Source organism: Stegodyphus dumicola, chromosome 6 (genome assembly GCF_044657685.1).
Source record: "Stegodyphus dumicola isolate Sdum_Otavi_A_Nest chromosome 6, ASM4465768v1".
NCBI classification, from domain to species: domain Eukaryota; kingdom Metazoa; phylum Arthropoda; class Arachnida; order Araneae; family Eresidae; genus Stegodyphus; species Stegodyphus dumicola.
The window spans coordinates 7,158,208-7,178,382 of record NC_140773.1 but is presented as its reverse complement, the minus strand read 5'-3'; the positions used below and the strand labels follow the sequence as shown (position 1 = coordinate 7,178,382).

Here is a 20,175-nt window from a genome sequence, read left to right as displayed (position 1 = left end):
AAATATCCTACCAATGATGCTCAATCACGATGCCTTGTAGGCGATTTTAATATTTACCGCTAAAGAGCATAAGATCTCCTGTTTCAATCCAGCCTTTAGATTAGAAGGATGGATTTGCTATGCAAACTTTTTATGATTTTAAGGTTTTTATGTAGGAAATCTATAATATTTTCCAAATAACTCTTTTCTCTGAACGTATGAGCATTTGATAAAATGTTGGCATATAAAATAATTTCTGCTTTTTGATATGCTATCTTAAAATAAATCAAACAAGGGACGAATATTCGCCAAATATGGCAACCACGTGCCTAAACTTAAACTTTTCCGCAAGAACTGGAGAGAGAAGGAGAGAGAGCGAAGAAGGATCTGTTAAAGCCAGAAATAGATGAGTGGCAGAATGTTTTACATGGCATGTACGGCGACCGGATGACCAAGCCGTCCCCCCTATCCGGACTAGGCCCCTGACAAATTTCCCGGATTCCGCACTCATTCATCACGGTTCTCTTTTATTATGTTGCGTCTTTTTTTTTTTTTTTTTTTTTTTTTTTTTTTTTTTATATTTTTTCCAGTCAAACAGGCGTACAGAAAGTGCTCAAAGACTAGTGTTTCTGGGATTTGATTTTGTAACTGACTCGGGCAGATTATATTAGATTTAGTTTTATCGATTCACCTTCCCCCTTTTTGCGTTTGATGTTAACTTTAAAAAAATTTCAAAGTTAAATCCGCAACGTGTATTCCGTATTTATTATTAACTAATAAGCTCAAGGAAATGTTTTTAAAAAAATGTAAGAAGAAAGAAAGAAAAAAGAAAATAAATTTAATGTATTTTTCCTAACAAGTTTTAAAATATCTTATCCTTTTGCAATATGATATCCGTTGCTTTCATTCTCAGTTCTTCAGCAACGCCTGGATTCCCTAAGGAAAGTCTTTCTCTAAGTGACTGCATAACTACTAATGCACAGTTTATTTTATTTATTTGCTTGTACCGAGCTTCATGCGAGCGAATCCTCGCACAAATCTTCTGAAACAATCACAGATAGCAATGACTTCACCCTCCCAAAGTCTTTTCATTAGAAAACTGGGTATTTCTCTGAATTCCTATTTCCTTTCAATCTTTTCAAACTAATACTTCTAACAAAGAGGCATAACTTTTCTAGAGTACAATGATCTACTGCGCGATTTTGATTTTTGTTGCCTTGTTAAGATTACTTTATGATTCAACCTTGGCACTTTCGCAAATAGTAATTACATTTTCGAAGCTATTTCTCAAGTAAAATTGATAACAAAAGTTGTCTTTCAAAAATTCTCTTTCGCAGTTACCTGAATTACTTCTGATGATTGTTTAATTGTTTTCAATAGAATATTACTATAAATATCTATATAAAAGTTCACAAGATCTTTAAGCTATATGTCGTTCTAATCCAACTTAAATAAGGGAGGAGGACGGATTCGCTTTGCAAAACTCATTTGCTTAAAGATTTCACAAGGAAAGTCCAGACAATTTTTTAAATAATTCTTTTATTTCAAAGTATGTGTATTTGGTAAAGTATTGTCATATAAAATAATTTGTTTTCTAGTATGCTTTAACTTTTATATATCATTTATAAAAGAATATGTAAAATTTACAATGAAAGTAAGAAACTTAATTGTGATTACGATTTATAATTGTAATTATCATTTGATGTTCCAAGTTTTACAGTACTATACATTTTTAACAGAAACCAGATTATAAATCTGTAGCTGGGAGTCTGGTTTCTGTTCCTGTAATCAAATAGGCCACTAGCGGCTTAGCGATAAAGAAGCTGAACACTGGCAGTTAGACTTGAGTTAGATTCTAGGCAAACGAGCTGGATACATGGGAATTTTCGCGGTTTTCCTGATTTCGTGCTTTTTGTAAACGGGAACATAGATTAGCCAGTGTATATAGCATATGCCTTATATGTAACATTTGTAACCAAATCCTCATATGTAACATTTTCCAGTGTCCCTTAGAAAACCCTCTACGAAACGTATTCCTCCTCTTAGGCAGATAGCTCCCGAATCCTTTGTCATAATCAAATAAACCAAACTTAATCCTTATCCAATAAATTAGCCTTGAAATTTGATTGGAAGTGAAACACTGCAGTGAAAATTTTAACTAAAGTTATTTTCTTGCCTAATTTTAAACATAGAATTTCCTTATTTAAAAAAAAAAAAAAAAAAAATTATACAAATATGTTCGTCCTTTAATTTGTACTTTTGAGGTCGTACTTCGTGTTTTACTTCTCCCATTGATGTGAAGTATTTTTTATTCTGAAGGAATATTTCTTTTGGTTTCTATGGTTCTTTATACTCACATATTCATTTGTTTCGTTTAAACTTTAATCCCTCATCAATGTATAACTTTATGACATGGAAACGTTTCGCATTTAGGATCAAATTCTGAATTCTTAGGAACGTATTTAAGTTTCAATTTCGCAAAAGCTAAAATTAAATGAAAAACAGTATTAAAACTTAAATTTTCAGTATTAATCTGGTATTTATCAAAAGATTATTATATTCATAATTAATGCCTGAGTATTGGCATTAGCAAATGTCCAAATTTCTTTGATGTGATGATAAATTATGCTCCTATGATGAAAAATTTCATCTCCCATTTGTCAAGTTTCAAAATACACTCATATCCATAAATTAAGAATAGTTCGGAGTCAAGCGGAAATCGAACTCTAAAATAAATACTATATCATCTGTAAAATCACTACGCACATCTTCAAGAATCATATGCAAATTTCAGGAAGTAACCAGATGACACCGATGGTACGTCACAATGACGATAGTGTATGACAATGATATATAAGGAATACAGGCAAAGAAGTAAAATTGTTCGCAGGCGCTTTATAAGCATTTCTGTGAAATAACCGAATAGTTATGACACAAAGGACGCATTTGGATGATTTTTTTATGTGGTAGAATTATCGGCCGTCTGAAATGTGGGCGTACCCAACTGGAAGTATCAGACGAACTTGGAATTGTCCAGAGTGTTATCACCAGGCTTTGGCAACGATTCCAAGATGATGGTAATGTGAGTAGATGTTACAGCACAGGTCGGCCCAAAATTACAACGCCGAATGAGGACCGGTATATGGCAGTTACTGCCAAAAGAAACAGGCGGAGCACAGCCTCAGACCTGTCTCGTCAGCTCTCTTCAGCCACTAGTACGACAATTTCAAGGCAGACCGTGTACAGACGCTTAGGACAGATTGGTCTATATGGTCGTAGACCTGTCAGATGCGTTCCACTTACTGCAACTCACTGTCGCCTGCGGTTAGCCTGGAGTAGAGAGAGCATGCATTGTGGATACCGCAACAGTGGGCTTGTGTGATGTTTTCCGACGAGTCCAGGTTTAGCTTGCAGTCTGATTCTCGCCGGACTTTCATATGGAGAGCTCCAGGTACCCGTTACCACCAGGAAAACATCATTGAACGACACCGTTACGGTGGTGCAGGAGTGCTCGTTTGGGGTGGAATTATTCTGGGTTCCAGAACTGACCTGCATGTTCAAATTGGAACCATGACAAGCCAAATCTATCGGGACGTCATCCTGGAACAACATGTACGTTTGTTTCGGGGCGCCATGGGCGCACAATTTGTGTTTATGGATGACAACTCCCGTCCTCACCGTGCAAACATCGTAAGCGAATGCCTTCAATCGGAGGATATCACCCGTATGGACTAGCCAGCATTCTCACCGAACTTGAATCCAGTAGAGCACGTGTGGGACATGCTTGGCCGACGAATTGCAGCCCGTCAACCTCCTCCTACATGTCTAAAGGAACTTCGGAGAGCATTGCTTTATGAGTGGTGTAATATCCCCCAAGATCAGATCGATAATTTGATACTCAGCATGCCTAGGCGTTGTACGGACTGTATTGCATCGTCTGGGAGACATACAATGTATTAACAATCATACCAACCATGTAATATTGGTTTTTTTGTAAATAGGTTTTTTTTTTTGTAATTTGCTCCAAATCGCTAATTTTTTTAATAATCTCAAACATATAGCATCTTTTTTTGCTCTTTACCTTCTGTTTAATAAATAAGCTTCAAATTTCTTTTGCTTCTAACTCTTCCTTTGCCTGATTTTGCATTATTCTTAATTTATGGACATGAGTGTATTTTCCCAGTTATCAAATTAATACAATTTATTCCATCGAAAACTGAACAAATGCTATTATTTGTCGAAAAATGCGCGCAAAAGTTTCTATTATAAAGGATAAAGAACTGACACTGCATCTAAATGAAAAAGAAATAAACGTTAAGTATTGATTTCCTTCAGATACAGGTAAAATTCCTTTACTTTTGCACTTATTAAACACGGATAGTAGTTGCTCTTCGTTATTCAAAAAATATCCAAAATCTTTACTGAAATTCCTAAATCTGAACGACACACTAGGCGTTAAAACGAGAGTTAATGATTTTTCTACGGGGAGTGTTAAATTTACGGCTTGTACTATCTCTTATATCTGATAAACATATTGACCTAAGAAATTCCATTAGATGTTTGATGAATTCAAACATCTGCTGCACATCATCCAAAAATGCAAAGTAGCCTAAGTAAACTAAGAGCAGCCTTCCCACTAAACCTAGAAAAACAACAAAGTGGGAGACTAAGCAGCTAACTGTATAAATTATGCGAACAAAGGTGGGAAGCAGATGTTAAAACTTGCATTCTTAAGAAGCTGGATTAAAATATGAAGTGGAAGTTATAGTCTTCTTTGTTAAGTTTGATCAATAACCTCAAAACAGGGAACATTTTATGTTCTTTTATTTCGTATAACTATATTATAAAAAGTTTGTAATATTAATAACAATTTCTTGTTGTTTTCTTAGATATCCTTACTCTAATTTTCTCAGAGCTTATTTAATTAATTTAAAAAAGATACGTGAAGTTCTAAATGCACAGAAAGGTTAAAAATATTAAAATACAAAATTCCAAGTGTTATAGAAGACTCAAAATAAAATGCAGGGTCTAATTCCAATTTAATTCTAACTTAATTAAATTTATAATCTGAAGTTACAGAAATCTGTTTGATAGAAATGGTAATTTGCTTGACATGAACTTCTCTATTTTTCTTTGGATTGTTATTTGATCTTCATTTTATTCAAACACATGAGATGAAGAGTAGCAAACTTCCCAATTAATATTTGTGACATGTTTGAAAGTTAAAGGCTATTTCATAAGCTTAATAATAAGATAATTTATTATAAAATAATTTGGAAACTTTTACCTTTGGGAAAGACATTAAATTTTTCCAGAGCAAAAATTAAGATGAAAAAAGTTTTATCTTAGCTATGTTTGAAAGTGTCGATATTGTGCTGCTAATAATGAAATTGAAATTTTGTTGCTAAAAACTTGTCGTATAAAACTTTGATAAAAAGTAACAGCTTTTAACTAGGTAAATAAAATGTAACAGCTTTTAACCAGGTTATTGTTCCGCCCTTAAACATGGTGGTAGAGGAGTAAGCTACCATACCTTTGACATTAAATTCGAATCCTGAAGCAGGCCTGAATAAATGAAATAATAAATAGTTCCCTTGTGGTATGAATAAATGAATAGTGCCCTTGTGGTATGGGGGCACTTAAAATAATATCTAGCCAAAATTCCTTTGGAGAGATTGTTGGTAGGAAGAACTGATAGGAAACTTTCCATCCTCCTGTGTGCTCTCTGTGTTTCTCCTTCATATCTGGGAAGGAGCTTTGAAAAATCGAACTCTCACTTGTAAGGTGCCTGAAACTGACCAACGATGGGTGCTTATCACCTTTTAGTCACGATAAATTCATGGATCTGATAGAGATCTCGGATAAGGAAGATAAGAAAAAGCAACTACAGAAAGTATTGTTGTTTGGATTACCACCCATTTGTACAAAATATTCATGTTCTTTCTATTTTACTCGTACTCGCAAAAATGTGTTGAAAATGATAACAACATTAGATTTTACTTTTTGCTTAATACTTAGCAAATTTTATTTTTAAATATATGAAATATGTTGAACGCACTTGATAAAATTGCACGAAACCAGAAATAAAACAATTGCCCGGAAATTAACTTCGATTCTGACTTTTTGTTTCGTAAAGGGGGACAGAAAGTTATAGTCAAAATGTAAAATATTTCAAAACAAAAGCTTTCAGTGGGGAAATATTTGAATCAACATGGAAGAAATATTTGTCTGTGTGTTTTATAACTAAATCTTCATTTTCGTCCAAGATATAAATTAAAATTTTTCAAAAATAAAATCACAAAAAGTCTTTGCTCAGTAGGAATATTCCTATCACAGATTTCAACATGGCAACAGCATATTGTTAAGTTTGCATATAAAATTATTTACTGCATGCTATTATGTTGGCGTTTTGATCAGTTAATATCCCCAGCCAATTAAATTTTCCTAAAATACTATTCTAGCTCTTCTTTTATAGCTATATTATAACTAAAAATGCGCATATACAGCGCACGCCGCTTAATTTGATCATGTTTGTCTACGGCTATTCTGATAACATTAATCCAATGATAACATTAAACGATGAGGAGAAATATCTTACAAAACAGCAATGGAATTTAACTAATTTAATATACGAAGAACATATAAATAATACATATAAGTAGGTATTTTCAAAAATGTAAAAATCTGCTTACGGACACTTAAGAATGTCTTTAATGCAGTATAGTTACGTGTGTGTGTTATTATGGCAAAACCTCGAGGGTTATCTGCCTAAGGGGAGGGATGCCTTCGTGGAGGACTTTCTAAGGGAAACTGGCTCGTATACACGTTACACATGGGCAAAACCACGAAAACGCCCATGCAGCCAGCCCGTTCGCGGGATTCGAACCTCGGACCGAACTACCAGTGTTCAGCGACTTTACCGTTCGGCCGCTGGTGGGCGCAGTATAGTTATGAATTTTTTGATAACATTTCTGGAAATTATTTGACCGATGCTATATCCTTCATCTTAATACAGTACAACTCCAATTATCCGAACTCCGACTATCCGGATATCCGATTATCGGAATCGCTTTCGGAATTTAAGAAAAAAATTAAGACAGAAACGTTTCGTCGTTCGCCACGGCTTCTAAAAGAAAGCGTGTTGTGTTATCGTTAGTGGACAAACTAAAAATTACAGAGTAATCGGTTAAAGGATTTACTGGCAAACAATTGGCTGAGATGTACGGTACTGGACAATTAACTGTTTCGGACATTAAAAGGATCAAATGGTGTGGGATTCCTCAGACCCTGGGTTTCAAATTGTAAAAGATGATGAGTTTATTGAAAGTAAGAGTCGAGGAAGAAAAGGACCTTAATGTCAAGCGTATGAGCGACTTGGCTGCCCGAAAACGGATAACGACAGTCAAGCAACTTACTTTGACCGTGATGTTTAGCAAGCAATGACTTTCAGTACTTGTAAGTACTCTACAGTAACGCTTTTTTTCTCCCATTTTTTAACATACAATACATACAGTAATTAATGAAAGTGTACGTGGACCCTTTCTTCGGAAAAAATATCCAATTATCCGAATGGGGTCCGGTCCCAATTGATTCGGATAATTGGAGTTCTACTGTAATTGTGACAGGTGACGGAGGACGGGGACGCCTGATGTTTAACAGAGGTAAACAGGCATATGTCCCGCGCCCTCCCCTATCTAGTGGCAGCAACTCCCAGGAGCCTCATGAGGCCACCTTGGGAGTTTATTCAAGAATTTTACGTAACCGAGCCCGCGCTCTGTCATTTTCACTGTCTGGATCAACTTTTTAATGAATATAATTGAAAAAACCGCGAGAGAGTGAAGGCGTGAACGTTGAAGCGTGAAGTGGAGAGATTTGACTGTGCTTTAAAATTCGAATTCTGTTTCAAAAGAATTTAGCATACGTTTTATTTCAACTGATAACCAAGTCCTGCACATGTAACTGATAACCAAGTCCTGCATATGTAACTGATAACCAAGTTCTTCATATGTAACTAATATGTGTTTAATATATTATGTAGTACAAATCGTATACTTTCTCCTATCTTATATATGTTAATGGTACTCTTAATGATGGTCAATAGTCAGTGAAGGTAACTTGAAATGTATGTTACATGTTTTATATAAACTATGCATTATTTTAAAGATAATAAATATTCAATCTAGTCGTCACTAATACTAAGGAGTGTTATGCAAATTGATGAGATCAACGTGCAGATTTGCCTAGTTTTCTTTGCCTTATAGCCCTGTATGACTATGTAAAATATGCTTAAGTTTTACAGCTCTACATAGATTAGCAAGGCTGCTTAGATTACTAAGGAAGGGCTGTTCATATTTTCAGAGATTCGTTCTTTTATTAATCATTTCCTACATTATGTTAAAAAATGCTTGTTGCAATGTTAGAACATGTAACATGTTTAAATGCATTGTACTGTGTCTCGTTTTTAGAATAAAGTGATAAGTTATAATATATTGCGTAATATAGAAACAAAATTTTGATCCCCAGTTGTTATCTAATAACAACCTTTGAACCATGCATTATCTGTTTCTGAACGTAAAAGTTTTGTTTGTACAGTATTGACATAGTCACATCAGATAGTACATAATACTGAGATGTATAACTATCTCAGTATTATGTACTATCTGATGTGACTATGTCAATATGAAGGCTTGTATGCCCATGTGGTTTATTATTAGACTCAATAAATTGTGTTCTGTTTGCCTTATAGCACTGTATGTTTATGTAAAATATGCGTAAGTTTTACAGCTCTTCATAGATTAGCAAGGCTGCTTAGGTTACTAAGGGACTGTTAATATTTTCAAAGATTCATTCTTTTATTATTCATTTCGTGCATTATGTTAAAAAATGCTTGTTGCAACGTTAGAACCTGTAACATGTTTAAACGTATTGTTCGTATTATTAAAGTGTCCGTAGACCCTTTCTGCGGGAAAAATCCAATATTTCGAATCTTTGATTTTCTGAATGGGTGTCCGGTTCCATTTGATTCGGATGATTGTGAATGTAAAAATTAAAATTAGGCAAAAAGTGAAGCTAACTTTCACGTAGATGTTTTTAGGAGATTTTCTTTTCTTTTTCTTCTTATTCTTCTTTTTAATAGGAATTTTTTTTTCTTTTTCCTGAAGAAGAGGAATCTGTATTTTATCATCCTCAAAATCCAGTTATTTAAAGTCTAACCTAAAGTAAAGCTGCTTTTCTTGCCTAATTTTAAATGGTTGACTAAAATCGAAAACAAGCCGCTTGACGATTTTTCTCGGATTCTTGGAGAAATTTTAGAATCTATTTTGGCCTTATTTTCCGACTTTACTTTCAGTTAAAAAATTTATTTCATAAAAGTTTGATAATATTAACCGAACTATGGTTACAATTAGCGATGTTTTTTTCATGTTTTCAGATGCAAAGGGGCAAGACTTTGGGAATTCGATAACAATATACGAATGATAACATTAACCGCGAATGAAAGAAATTAATAATGAAGTATCTGCATGAATGTATGTATGTTTCTCGCATTTCGAAAAACAACGGTACATAAAGTCATCAAATTTTGAATAACATATTCCTCCACACGAATATGAGTACGTGAAAGTCCGAATTTGGAATTTATTTTATTGTCTATTTCATATTTTGCAAAGCTTTAACGAATTTTTGATTAAAAAAAATTCAACAATTTCAACGCAAGCACTGGCAACACTGTAGGGTATAAAACGTTTTTATCTCCAGAGCACGAGACTGTATATCGGAAATTCTGAAAACATGCTGTTCTTAAATAATTTAATTTGAGCTTACAGTGGCGTTAATGCAAAAGCTATCGAAACGTGCATGTGTCCGTCAGTGAAAAAGCGATCGTTTGGACGTAATATAAATTCTGAAAGCTTTCGGATTTTATTTTATGTTTATTTTTTATTATTTTTTGAAGGGGTACTGGAAATAAGAAAACATCTTTTCAAGGATTTGAATCATGTATTTTCCACTTATTAGCCTGATATACTGCCAGTTTACACGTGCACTGGAAGGTGATAGTGGCTTATATTTTTTCACATAAAGGGTGACTAGGGAGAGAGGACAGAGACCCAGTCGTACAAATCCTCATGGTGACAAATTTTGGTGGAGGCAGAGTTGGAAATCCTCTACGACTTCGCTAGCATTCGAAAGAAGGATTTCCTGATTGCTAGACGGATTTGTTACCAATAATACGACGAAAATACGCAGACGAGAAACAATAATTCTTTATAGCTGTAACTGTAATATGCATTTAAGTTAAAAATTAATATCCCTTAATGCACTTATTATAAATTTTTATCTTTAAAGAAATGTTTTGGTCGTTGTCACACTAAAGTGATCTTTATTCGTCAGTACTCTGAACTTAGATATTGTACCAGTTATATGCTTTCTGCTTGTTGTTACAGTACAAGTTTTCGACTAACAACATTTACATAATACAATGCTGTTTAAAATGGTATTATTTGAATGGTATAAATTTACCATAGAGGAACAGACTAAAGAGCTTACTTATAATCAAATGCTTTCACTAATTTATCATAAGCGTAATATTTTATTGTTATTTTTCCTAAAAGGAATTTTACATGTTACTGTAAATTCATGAACTTATTATCCACCAATAATATGGAATTTATTGCTTAATAAATCAAGACATTATTATACTTCAATAATTCGGATTTAATACTGTAATTTCTCAAATTTAATAAGTAACAAGGATACCTTTTTCTGTATTTATTTTGATTGTTCGGAGATAGGAATGTAATTGATTACTATAGATGATATTGAACAAAAAAAAAAAAAAAAAAAAAAAAAAAAAAAAAAAAAAAATTAACTTTAAGAAATTGAGCAGAAATTTTTACTTTTGGGAAAAATATCAGTAGTTTTATTGAGAAACAACGTCCCAGGTGGTTTCTGAATATTGGCAGTGGAGCAATTGTTAAATCCAAGAATAAAACTATTGTCAAGAAGAGGTTTTTGAATTTTTTCTTGCAGAAATAGGAAAACCTGACAAAAAGCCGCATTATTTCACTTCCATCAAACAAATCCCTTTTTGCATTCCTTGTCATTCAAAATAAGATTATATCCAGAAAGATGTATGCTTTTCGAAACGTTTTCGAAATATCTCTACGTCACTCTGAGAAACAGACATCTTATGAATATTCTACACTTTGCTGAAGTATTTGGAATATGCTTACCTAAATGTGAAAGGAAATGGAATCTCATTGATGTTGCCATTTGATATATCCGATCTTTATTGCTCGTCCGTCACATTCGAAAATATATTGTTGAGGGCTAGGAACATAGGATGATAACGGAAATTCTCTGAATGTAGCTATAGCGAAGTTATCTGGATATGTTTAGAATTTTTCTTCCTGAGTTTTCAGCTTGAGAAAAACGTAAAGATGTTTGATGGCAAATGAAATTACAGATAAATAACTTTTTGAATGTAAATAATAATATTGCCAGCAATGATGTAATAAATCTGCAATCTCACAAATGTTCCTTTCATTTTCATTAAGGTATTTTTCTGGTCAGGATATGACACGTATATTCGAAATGAATGTTCTTTTTGCATTGTGATTTCCTCATCTGGAAGGAATTACTTCGCATTATGCGTTTAATATGTCAATATTATTTAATAAAAAGTTGAATACATAAAAAAACCGAAAAACTAAATATAGATACGGAAAACAAAACAAATGAAACACTGCGATCAAGTAATAGAAATTTTATTATATAAATTATATTGTTACTGACGTCATAAACTTTAAATGAAATGGCCCAATTTATCAAATTATCTCTATGTCTTTCTCATAGAACCGTAAATATTTTGGCAACATTTCCTGAGCAGTTCTTACTCAGCAAACGATACTAACTCAATTATCAGGTCTACGATTCTAGTCCTCGCATAAGTTAACAACTCTCATTAAGTACACCCAGTTGTTACTGAGAAAAGATGGTATTCTCATCAACAACAAACTCTAAAAGATGCTGAGATAAATGAGTTTCTTTCTGTTAATTAAGATTAATGATCCAAAACTCGGTGCCATTATATTCCTATGCAGAACACTTCGTTTGCGAACGCTTTGATGGCATATTGTGACTCTCTTTGATTACACATATTTATTGTTCATGAAACATTTTAATATTCGTTACTAATACCCAAATAATGAATGAATGGATATGTTAAAATAAATCTATTCTTTTTACTTCCTTGTACGAAGTAAAAAGGAAGTATTGTAATCGCGAAAAGTTTCAGGCAGTATATTTTAACGAAAATATCCATTTTGACCGCCATCGAATGCAATTTAACGATGTTTTTGCGTGATATCTGTACGTAAGGACAGAATAAAAGACTCGTTTCCTCCAAAAAAATTATAAAACTGCTTTAAAATTAATTCTGAAGAGAATTATTCGTGGCGTCTGTACGAACGCATGTACGTACGTACGTATCTAGCATAACTCAAAAACGAGTAGCCTCAGAACGTTGAAATTTTGTATATAGGGACTGCTATAACTTGTAGATGTGCACCTCGTATTTTGGTTGCAATCGGCCGCACCAAACGTATATAAATATATTTATATATATATCCACTCTGTTACCCGACTCAGTGATCTCAGTTTCTTTACTCTTATATGTTTGTAAATTGTACATTTTTTGCTTTAAAAATGATTGAATTATGTTGTTTTTATCTTCCGGTTAAGGTTTTTATGCCTTTAGTAAATCAGTATGCAATATTTTTAGAATTATCAACAATTTTAAAGTTGTTTAAGTGCCGCTAAGCCTGATTTGATGGTGGCCATTGCTCTTGTTTACATTTGAGGCAGCTGAGTCGCGGATTTGTTGCCAATTTAGAGAAATTCAGAAGTCAAACAACAAAAATCAGCGTTAATTTACAAAATTTTCACAGGACTAGTTTCGATGGTTTTACCGAACCATCATCTTCAGCTGCAAAACCGCAAATGAACAAGATAGGAAATAATGTTTAGATAAGATAAGAAAGCCTGGACAAGAATAAGCAAGTGGCGCCATCTGTTGGCGAAACCAGAACTAAAACATAATTTCTCTAAAAGCCGAAGGCAAATTTGGATTGGAATTAGGATCGTTAACTAGAACAGAAAGATTTTTATGAATGTGAAATGCCTCTAGAAAATCCAGTTCTCCAATGGAAGATGTTTTTTGAATAATTTTGGCAGCAGAAAAATTGAAAGTGTGATTTTCGGACCAACAATGTTGAGCAACAGAAGACTTCTGTGTTTCCTTTTTTCTAACATATGCCTCATGTTCTTTGACGCGAAATTTTAAGGCTCTCTTAGTTTGGCCAATGTAAATTAAACCCCACTGGCAAGGAATCCTATAAATACCCCAGGAATTCATATCCGGAATGGGGTCCTTGAGTATAGAAGTTGGAATTTTATTGATGGGGGAGTAAACAACCCGAAAGTTAAATTTCTGCAAAATATGTGCAACTTTATAGCTAATTGATGGAAAGAAGGGAATGACAACAGAATTTTTATAATCTCCTAAAATAAGAGTGTGGCTTTTAGTGTGTTGAGATGAGAATTTTTTAACTGCTTGATTAATAATGTTGGGTGAAAAGCCCCTGTCAATAGCTATTGCTTTTAAATAATTTAGTTCTTCATCAAGGGCTAGTTTGGAGGAGCAAACTTGAAGAGCACGGAAAACATAGGAATAAAATGAAGCTAACTTTTGTTTAGTCGGATGACATGATTTAAAGTGTGGTGGAAGGCAAACCGATGAAGGTTTACGGTAAACTGTAGTACTGAAGTTGGATGTGTTACGTGTGACCAGAATGTCGAGAAACGGAAGAGAATTGCAAGTCTCAAGTTCAAAAGTGAACTGAATAGCAGGATCAATAGAATTCATTGTTGAAAGAACTCTATTTAAATCATCTTTATTACCTTCAAACAGGGTAAAAGTATCGTCTACGTAGCGGAACCATGCCGGGAAGTTTAAAGTTTCAAACAATTTTGATTCATAATAATGCATGTAGATATCAGCCAGGATGGGACTGAGGGGGCTTCCCATGGCTAATCCCTCAGTTTGCTTGTAATATTTATTTTGGAAAACAAAATGTGTTTGTTTCAAACAGAGTTGAGTGAGAGAAATTAGCTCATCAATTTCGATGCAAGAGAAATGAAATTCGCGAAGTCTGGTTTCTAGACATCTTAATGCACCCTCCACTGGGACATTGGTGAATAATGATTTTACATCAAAAGAAACCATGAGTAAATTACGAGGAGAAATGTTTTTAACCTTTTTTACAAACTCTATTGAATTTTTTTATGGTGTAAATGTTATTGTCTAATAGAGTGGAAAATCTAGAAACTAAATATTTAGCTAATGGATACGAGGCAGTACCTAAATTTGATACAATAGGGCGGAAAGGAATACCACTTTTATGAATTTTGGGAAGAGCATATAATCTGGCACAATTCGCAACAGATGGGATAAGCGAATGTTTTAAGTTGCTTGAAATGATTTGCGAAGATTTGATCGCAGTTTTTATTTTGGATAAGTCCGAAGGTGAAGGATTTTTAGGGATCGGATTATATGGTCCTTCGTTTAAGGTTCGTTTCGTTCGTTCGATGGCGGTCAAAATGGATATTTTCGTTAAAATATACTGCCTGAAACTTTTCGCGATTACAATACTTCCTTTTTACTTCGTACAAGGAAGTAAAAAGAATAGATTTATTTTAACATATCCATTCATTCATTATTTGGGTATTAGTAACGAATATTAAAATGTTTCATGAACAATAAATATGTGTAATCAAAGAGAGTCACAATATGCCATCAAAGCGTTCGCAAACGAAGTGTTCTGCATAGGAATATAATGGCACCGAGTTTTGGATCATTAATCTTAATTAACAGAAAGAAACTCATTTATCTCAGCATCTTTTAGAGTTTGTTGTTGATGAGAATACCATCTTTTCTCAGTAACAACTGCGTGTACTTAATTAGAGTTGTTAACTTATGCGAGGACTAGAATCGTAGACCTGATAATTTAGTTAGTATCGTTTGCTGAGTAAGAACTGCTCAGGAAATGTTGCCAAAATATTTACGGTTCTCTGAGAAAGACATAGAGATAATTTGATAAATTGGGCCATTTCATTTAAAGTTTATGACGTCAGTAACAATATAATTTTTATAATAAAATTTCTATTACTTGATCGCAGTGTTTCATTTGTTTTGTTTTCCGTATCTATATTTAGTTTTTCGGTTTTTTCATGTATTCAACTTTTTATTAAATAATATTGACATATTAAACGCATAATGCGAAGTAATTCCTTCCAGATGAGGAAATCACAATGCAAAAAGAACATTCATTTCGAATATACGTGTCATATCCTGTCCAGAAAAATACCTTAATGAAAATGACAGGAACATTTGTGAGATTGCAGATTTATTACATCATTGCTGGCAATATTATTATTTACATTAATTATTACAGTAGTGTACAGCTACAGTATTTCAAAATTTCGTTTTGTAATTAGTAAAATAACAGTTTATTTTAAACCTAATGCCTTATTTTAAAACCTCTTGATTATTCTTTTTGTGGATTCCTGGCTATCGTTTCAAGCAAATGCATTAACATCAATAGTACTTAAATATTTAAATTTTTCCTATACGAGATTTTAAAGAAACACTTTTTAACGTCAGATTATTAATAGTTTTTGTGATAACTATTAATAATCTGTGATGGTTTTTGTGATAATTTATTTATTTGACTAATAGTTAATTTTGAGTTAAAGTAACTTTTCTGTCACTCTGCCCACCAGCGGCCGAGCGGTAAAGTCGCTGAATACTGGTAGTTCGGTCCGAGGTTCGAATCCCGCGAACGGGCTGGCTGCATGGGCGTTTTCGTGGTTTTCCCTATGTGTCACGTGTATACGAGCCAGTTTCCCTTAGAAAGTCCTCCACGAAAGGCATCGAGGCTTTGCCGTAATTAAATAACCTAACCTAACCTCTCTCAAAGCTGTTATTATTACGCTCGGCCGTACTCGGGCTCTTGATAAGCTTCGTAGTCAAATAGAGTGAAGGGGCCAACTCGATTAGAATCTTGATAGCTTCGGCTATATTTCTTTAGTTAATCTTAGTTTTAGTTTAATTTTTAGTCTCAAGTTCAAGCTCAAGTGTCGGCTTTGATTGTACACTCCAAGACGGAGTTTTGTTAAATCTTATTGGAATGATAAAGGGTTAGTTACCCCTCCATCTTGTGCTTTGCCATAATTAAATACACACTATTTACATTCAAAAAGTTATTTATCTGTAATTTCATTTGCCATCAAACATCTTTACGTTTTTCTCAAGCTGAAAACTCACGCATAAAAATTCTAAACATATCCAGATAACTTCGCTATAGCTACATTCTGTAAGCTTATAGAAATTCTAAGAATGTGTCTGTTTTTCAGGCCACAAGAAGTACTTTCTCGATGGACAGACACCATATTGTCCTATCTGCGGGACTTCTCTGCAATTGTCAGAACTCTCAGCTCACTTCGAGATGGAGGTGGAGAGGCTACTTGAAATGAGCAAGTGAGTATTTTGTGTAAATGAATTACTAATTTGCTAATTAAAATTAATTGTATTAATTAATTATTCATTGATACTGAACTGTGACAGAGCCATATCGACAATCATAACTAGACTTAGGACAAATCACTTGAAAGGAATGAGGATTTCCGCAGACGTACAGCGTAGTTACACCAACATTTGTCCTCATTGCCCAGATGACATCCCACTGTCTCGCCATCACTTCTTCAGCTGCCCAGTAATCCAGGCCAGACTGTTCGGCATCGGCGTTGTAGACCCGGTGGACCTACTTTACACTGATAGAGCTGCAAAAGCTGTCTTTGACAGCTTCGGAGCTATATAATTGCTATATAATTGCCATAGACAGGACATCATCATTCATTGATATAATTATACTGAAGCTTGCAGATGTGTTAATGAATGTTTTTTAAATGCGAGAAAATGTAGTCTTAGGTTTCGCTTACATTTTAAATTTAAGAATTTCTTAAAATTGTGAAATAATCACCAGTAGTCTTATAAAAAATCAACTTCACTCATTAGTGTTAATTTTTGTTCAGCCAGTGTGAATATCGACTTTAATTATAATATATTTAAATCTGTCTGTGAGAATGCTGCGTATTTGACCCTGTATGATACGCGATAGCATGAAAGTACGTAAAATGCTGAGTATGCGTGTCCATACAGTTGCCTAATGATCAACGATCATTACAGATTCAACTTAACACAAATTACTTGAATCCTTCAGAAGAACCTTGGGTTTTAATGCTTTCATGTACACGGAATAATGTATATGTGTATACAAGGTGAATCAGAGCAAGGGCACAAAACTTTACGGGTTGATATAACGTAGCTATACAACCAATATTCGTCATATAAAGTCTGGGCGGAACGCAAAAGGTTAGCTGCTAGGAGGCATTGTAAATGGTAGAATAAGATTGGTCTTCGCACCCAACGGCTCTACCGAATATTGCCAATTCTCTACCGAATATTACCAAAAGGATGGCTGGTTATACGAACCACTAAATTTCCAGGGCGATGAATTGATCGAGGTGGTCCCATAGCTTGGCCGCCAAGATCACCGGATCTCTTGTGTTTGAACTTTTTTCTGTGGAGCCATATGAAAAGCCTAATCTACGAATACCCTGTTGGAACGAATATGGATCTAGTCGTCAGGTTCGCCGTTGTTGCCAGCGATACTCAGGAAATGCCTGGTGTCTTCGCAAATGTGCGTCAGTCCCTACTGCGCAAGTGTGAATCCTGCATTTACAACTGGCGAAAGGTCTTTCGAGCAATTTCTTTGAACATATACTACATCAATTACATTCCTGTTAATAAAATGTTTTCTGAAGTACCTCCCTCTTGTGCAGATTCTTTAAGGGGACTCATACACCTTAAAACCCATAAGATGTTCGAATAGGTGACTGTTGCAAGAATTGGGATAACTTATTTCTTTTAAAAGCAATTACTACCAACTTTTTACAGATGACTACAAAATATAGCTGCTTTCTGAAATAGGCATCAGAAAGTTTGTGTTGCGACAAATATTTTTATAATTTAATCCGCTTTGTGACAAAATTTTTCGTCGTGTTTCCAACTTGCGCGCACAGTTTAAAACATTCTGTTTCACGATTTAATTCCATATTTAATACATAGCTTTTATAACATTTGGAAACTACTGTGAACCTAAAATTATAAAAATTTCACGTTAAATTTTTATTTTATTTTGAGTTGAGTTTATAAAATCTATTATATTAACAAAATTTGTAATGTTTTCGTCCGTAAAATTTTTCATTATTAAAATATTCATCAGATTGTTGGTTCAGTTAGAAAATAGTGCCCATATAAAGAATTCCATCAAGTTTCAAGTATGTACCGTTAGCTATTTTTAAAATATAATGCGCGCAAGGTGGAAACATGGCGAAATATTTTATCACAAAGACGATTAAATTACAAAAATATTTGTGGCAACACAAACTTTCTGGTTACTATTTCAGAAAGCATCTATATTATGTAGTCAGGTGTAAAAAGTTGGAAGTAATTGCTTTTAAAATAAATAAAATATCTCAATTCTTGCAACAGTCACATATTCGAAGATCATAAGGGGTTTAAGGTGTATGAGTCTCCTTAAATATTTCAGTGAAAAACTACCTTGTAACTTCTCACCATTTGCATTCCAGTTATACATTCTATGGCGAATATTGCTTGTATGGTTGAGTTCTATCCCCCGTAAAGTTTTCCCTTGTTCAGATTCATCCTGTATGAGCAGATGTATTAATATATTTAAAAGGTAAGGGATTCTTAAGAAGCAAACTTGGTTTTTTTTCGTTAATTAATAGTTTTTCATTCCTTTTTTTTTTTTTTTTTTAGATGCATCAGTCAGCAACTAGAAGTCTCATCTCTGCATTCAGTAAGTCACACATTTTGCTTTCATATCGTTATTTTTCTACGTACTGCTATTTCATTTTTCTTACTATATTTCGCAGTACAATTCTCTATCACCAAATAATTATTAATAATTATTTCATTTAATTATACTTATGGGATCTAGTATGTTCACCGAGATATTCTATAAGACGTTCTACCGAAGATAAATGTTCTTCTAGGTGATCCGTTAGCAAATTTAACAGCTTCATTTATAATTCGATGATATTCCTTAATTTTGTTAGCTTATACCAGTTTGAAATATTTCGCAGATATAACATCTGGAAGGTCTACCGAAGAATAATCTGTACACCAGGCACGTAATTATAGGGCGTTCGAAACATTTTTTGATTATCTAATTATAAACGATGCAAGTATTTTAATTTTTAATAATCAGGTATTTTATTAAAATACAAAATTAGCATCTAATTACTAAGAATTTCGAATATTGCTTTTAAATCGTTCAGTTTTTTCAGGCAATTTCAGATGGCTTAAATTCGAAAAATAAATCAAATATTTTACCTTTTGCTGAATAGCAACACTATGAAGATTGGTAACACATGACATGCCAAGGGGAACTAAATATAAGAGACATAAAATATACGTAATCAACGCTGTACTTTTAGCACTAAGAGAACTGGTATGCGACCACATGTGAGATATATTAAAAGAAGAAATGCTATAATCGCAAAGTTAATGAATGATCCAAAAATTTTGCAAAGATTCGGATATAAACTTTTGGAAATCCGAAACTGCGAAACCATTTTGTGTCCCGTATTTTGAAGAAGTCTTAATTTGGATCCACTAAATTCCGAACTTTGTTTATTTATCTATTTGCCGCTGTAATTACTTTTATAATAATAATGCTAATTATGGAATTTTACTCCATTTAAACTAAGGTTTTTCTGTTCTATTTAGCCCTTTTCTTCTCCTCTATGCATGGTAAGGAAAGATGACAAAGGAAAACCCGAATCCAGGTGGGAGGTAAGCGATGCTTTCCTATATGAAATAAAACTTGCGTTAAGATTTTCTAATTAACTGTAGCTGAAGCTGAAAAAAATACGAATGTTACTAATTAATAAGGCATTAAATTGAAAATAGAAACTAAATTTGGATGACTTATCCCCCCTCTTCAAATACAGTAGCTAATTAATTATTATTATTATTATTATTTTAATTTT

General features: G+C 33.6%; 1 protein-coding gene across 2 annotated transcripts in view; it reads left to right on the top strand.

The window, feature by feature from the left end:
• LOC118201311 (E3 ubiquitin-protein ligase Rnf220-like) overlaps positions 1 to 20,175 on the top strand; it is a 126,359-nt gene that overhangs the window by 67,349 nt on the left and 38,835 nt on the right. For both annotated transcript variants that reach the window (XM_085818024.1, XM_085818026.1), the window contains exons 3-5: positions 16,453 to 16,576; positions 18,941 to 18,980; positions 19,913 to 19,978. In XM_085818024.1, coding sequence (XP_085674150.1) covers positions 16,453 to 16,576; positions 18,941 to 18,980; positions 19,913 to 19,978 — 230 coding nt within the window. The remainder of the gene's footprint in view (positions 1 to 16,452; positions 16,577 to 18,940; positions 18,981 to 19,912; positions 19,979 to 20,175) is intronic.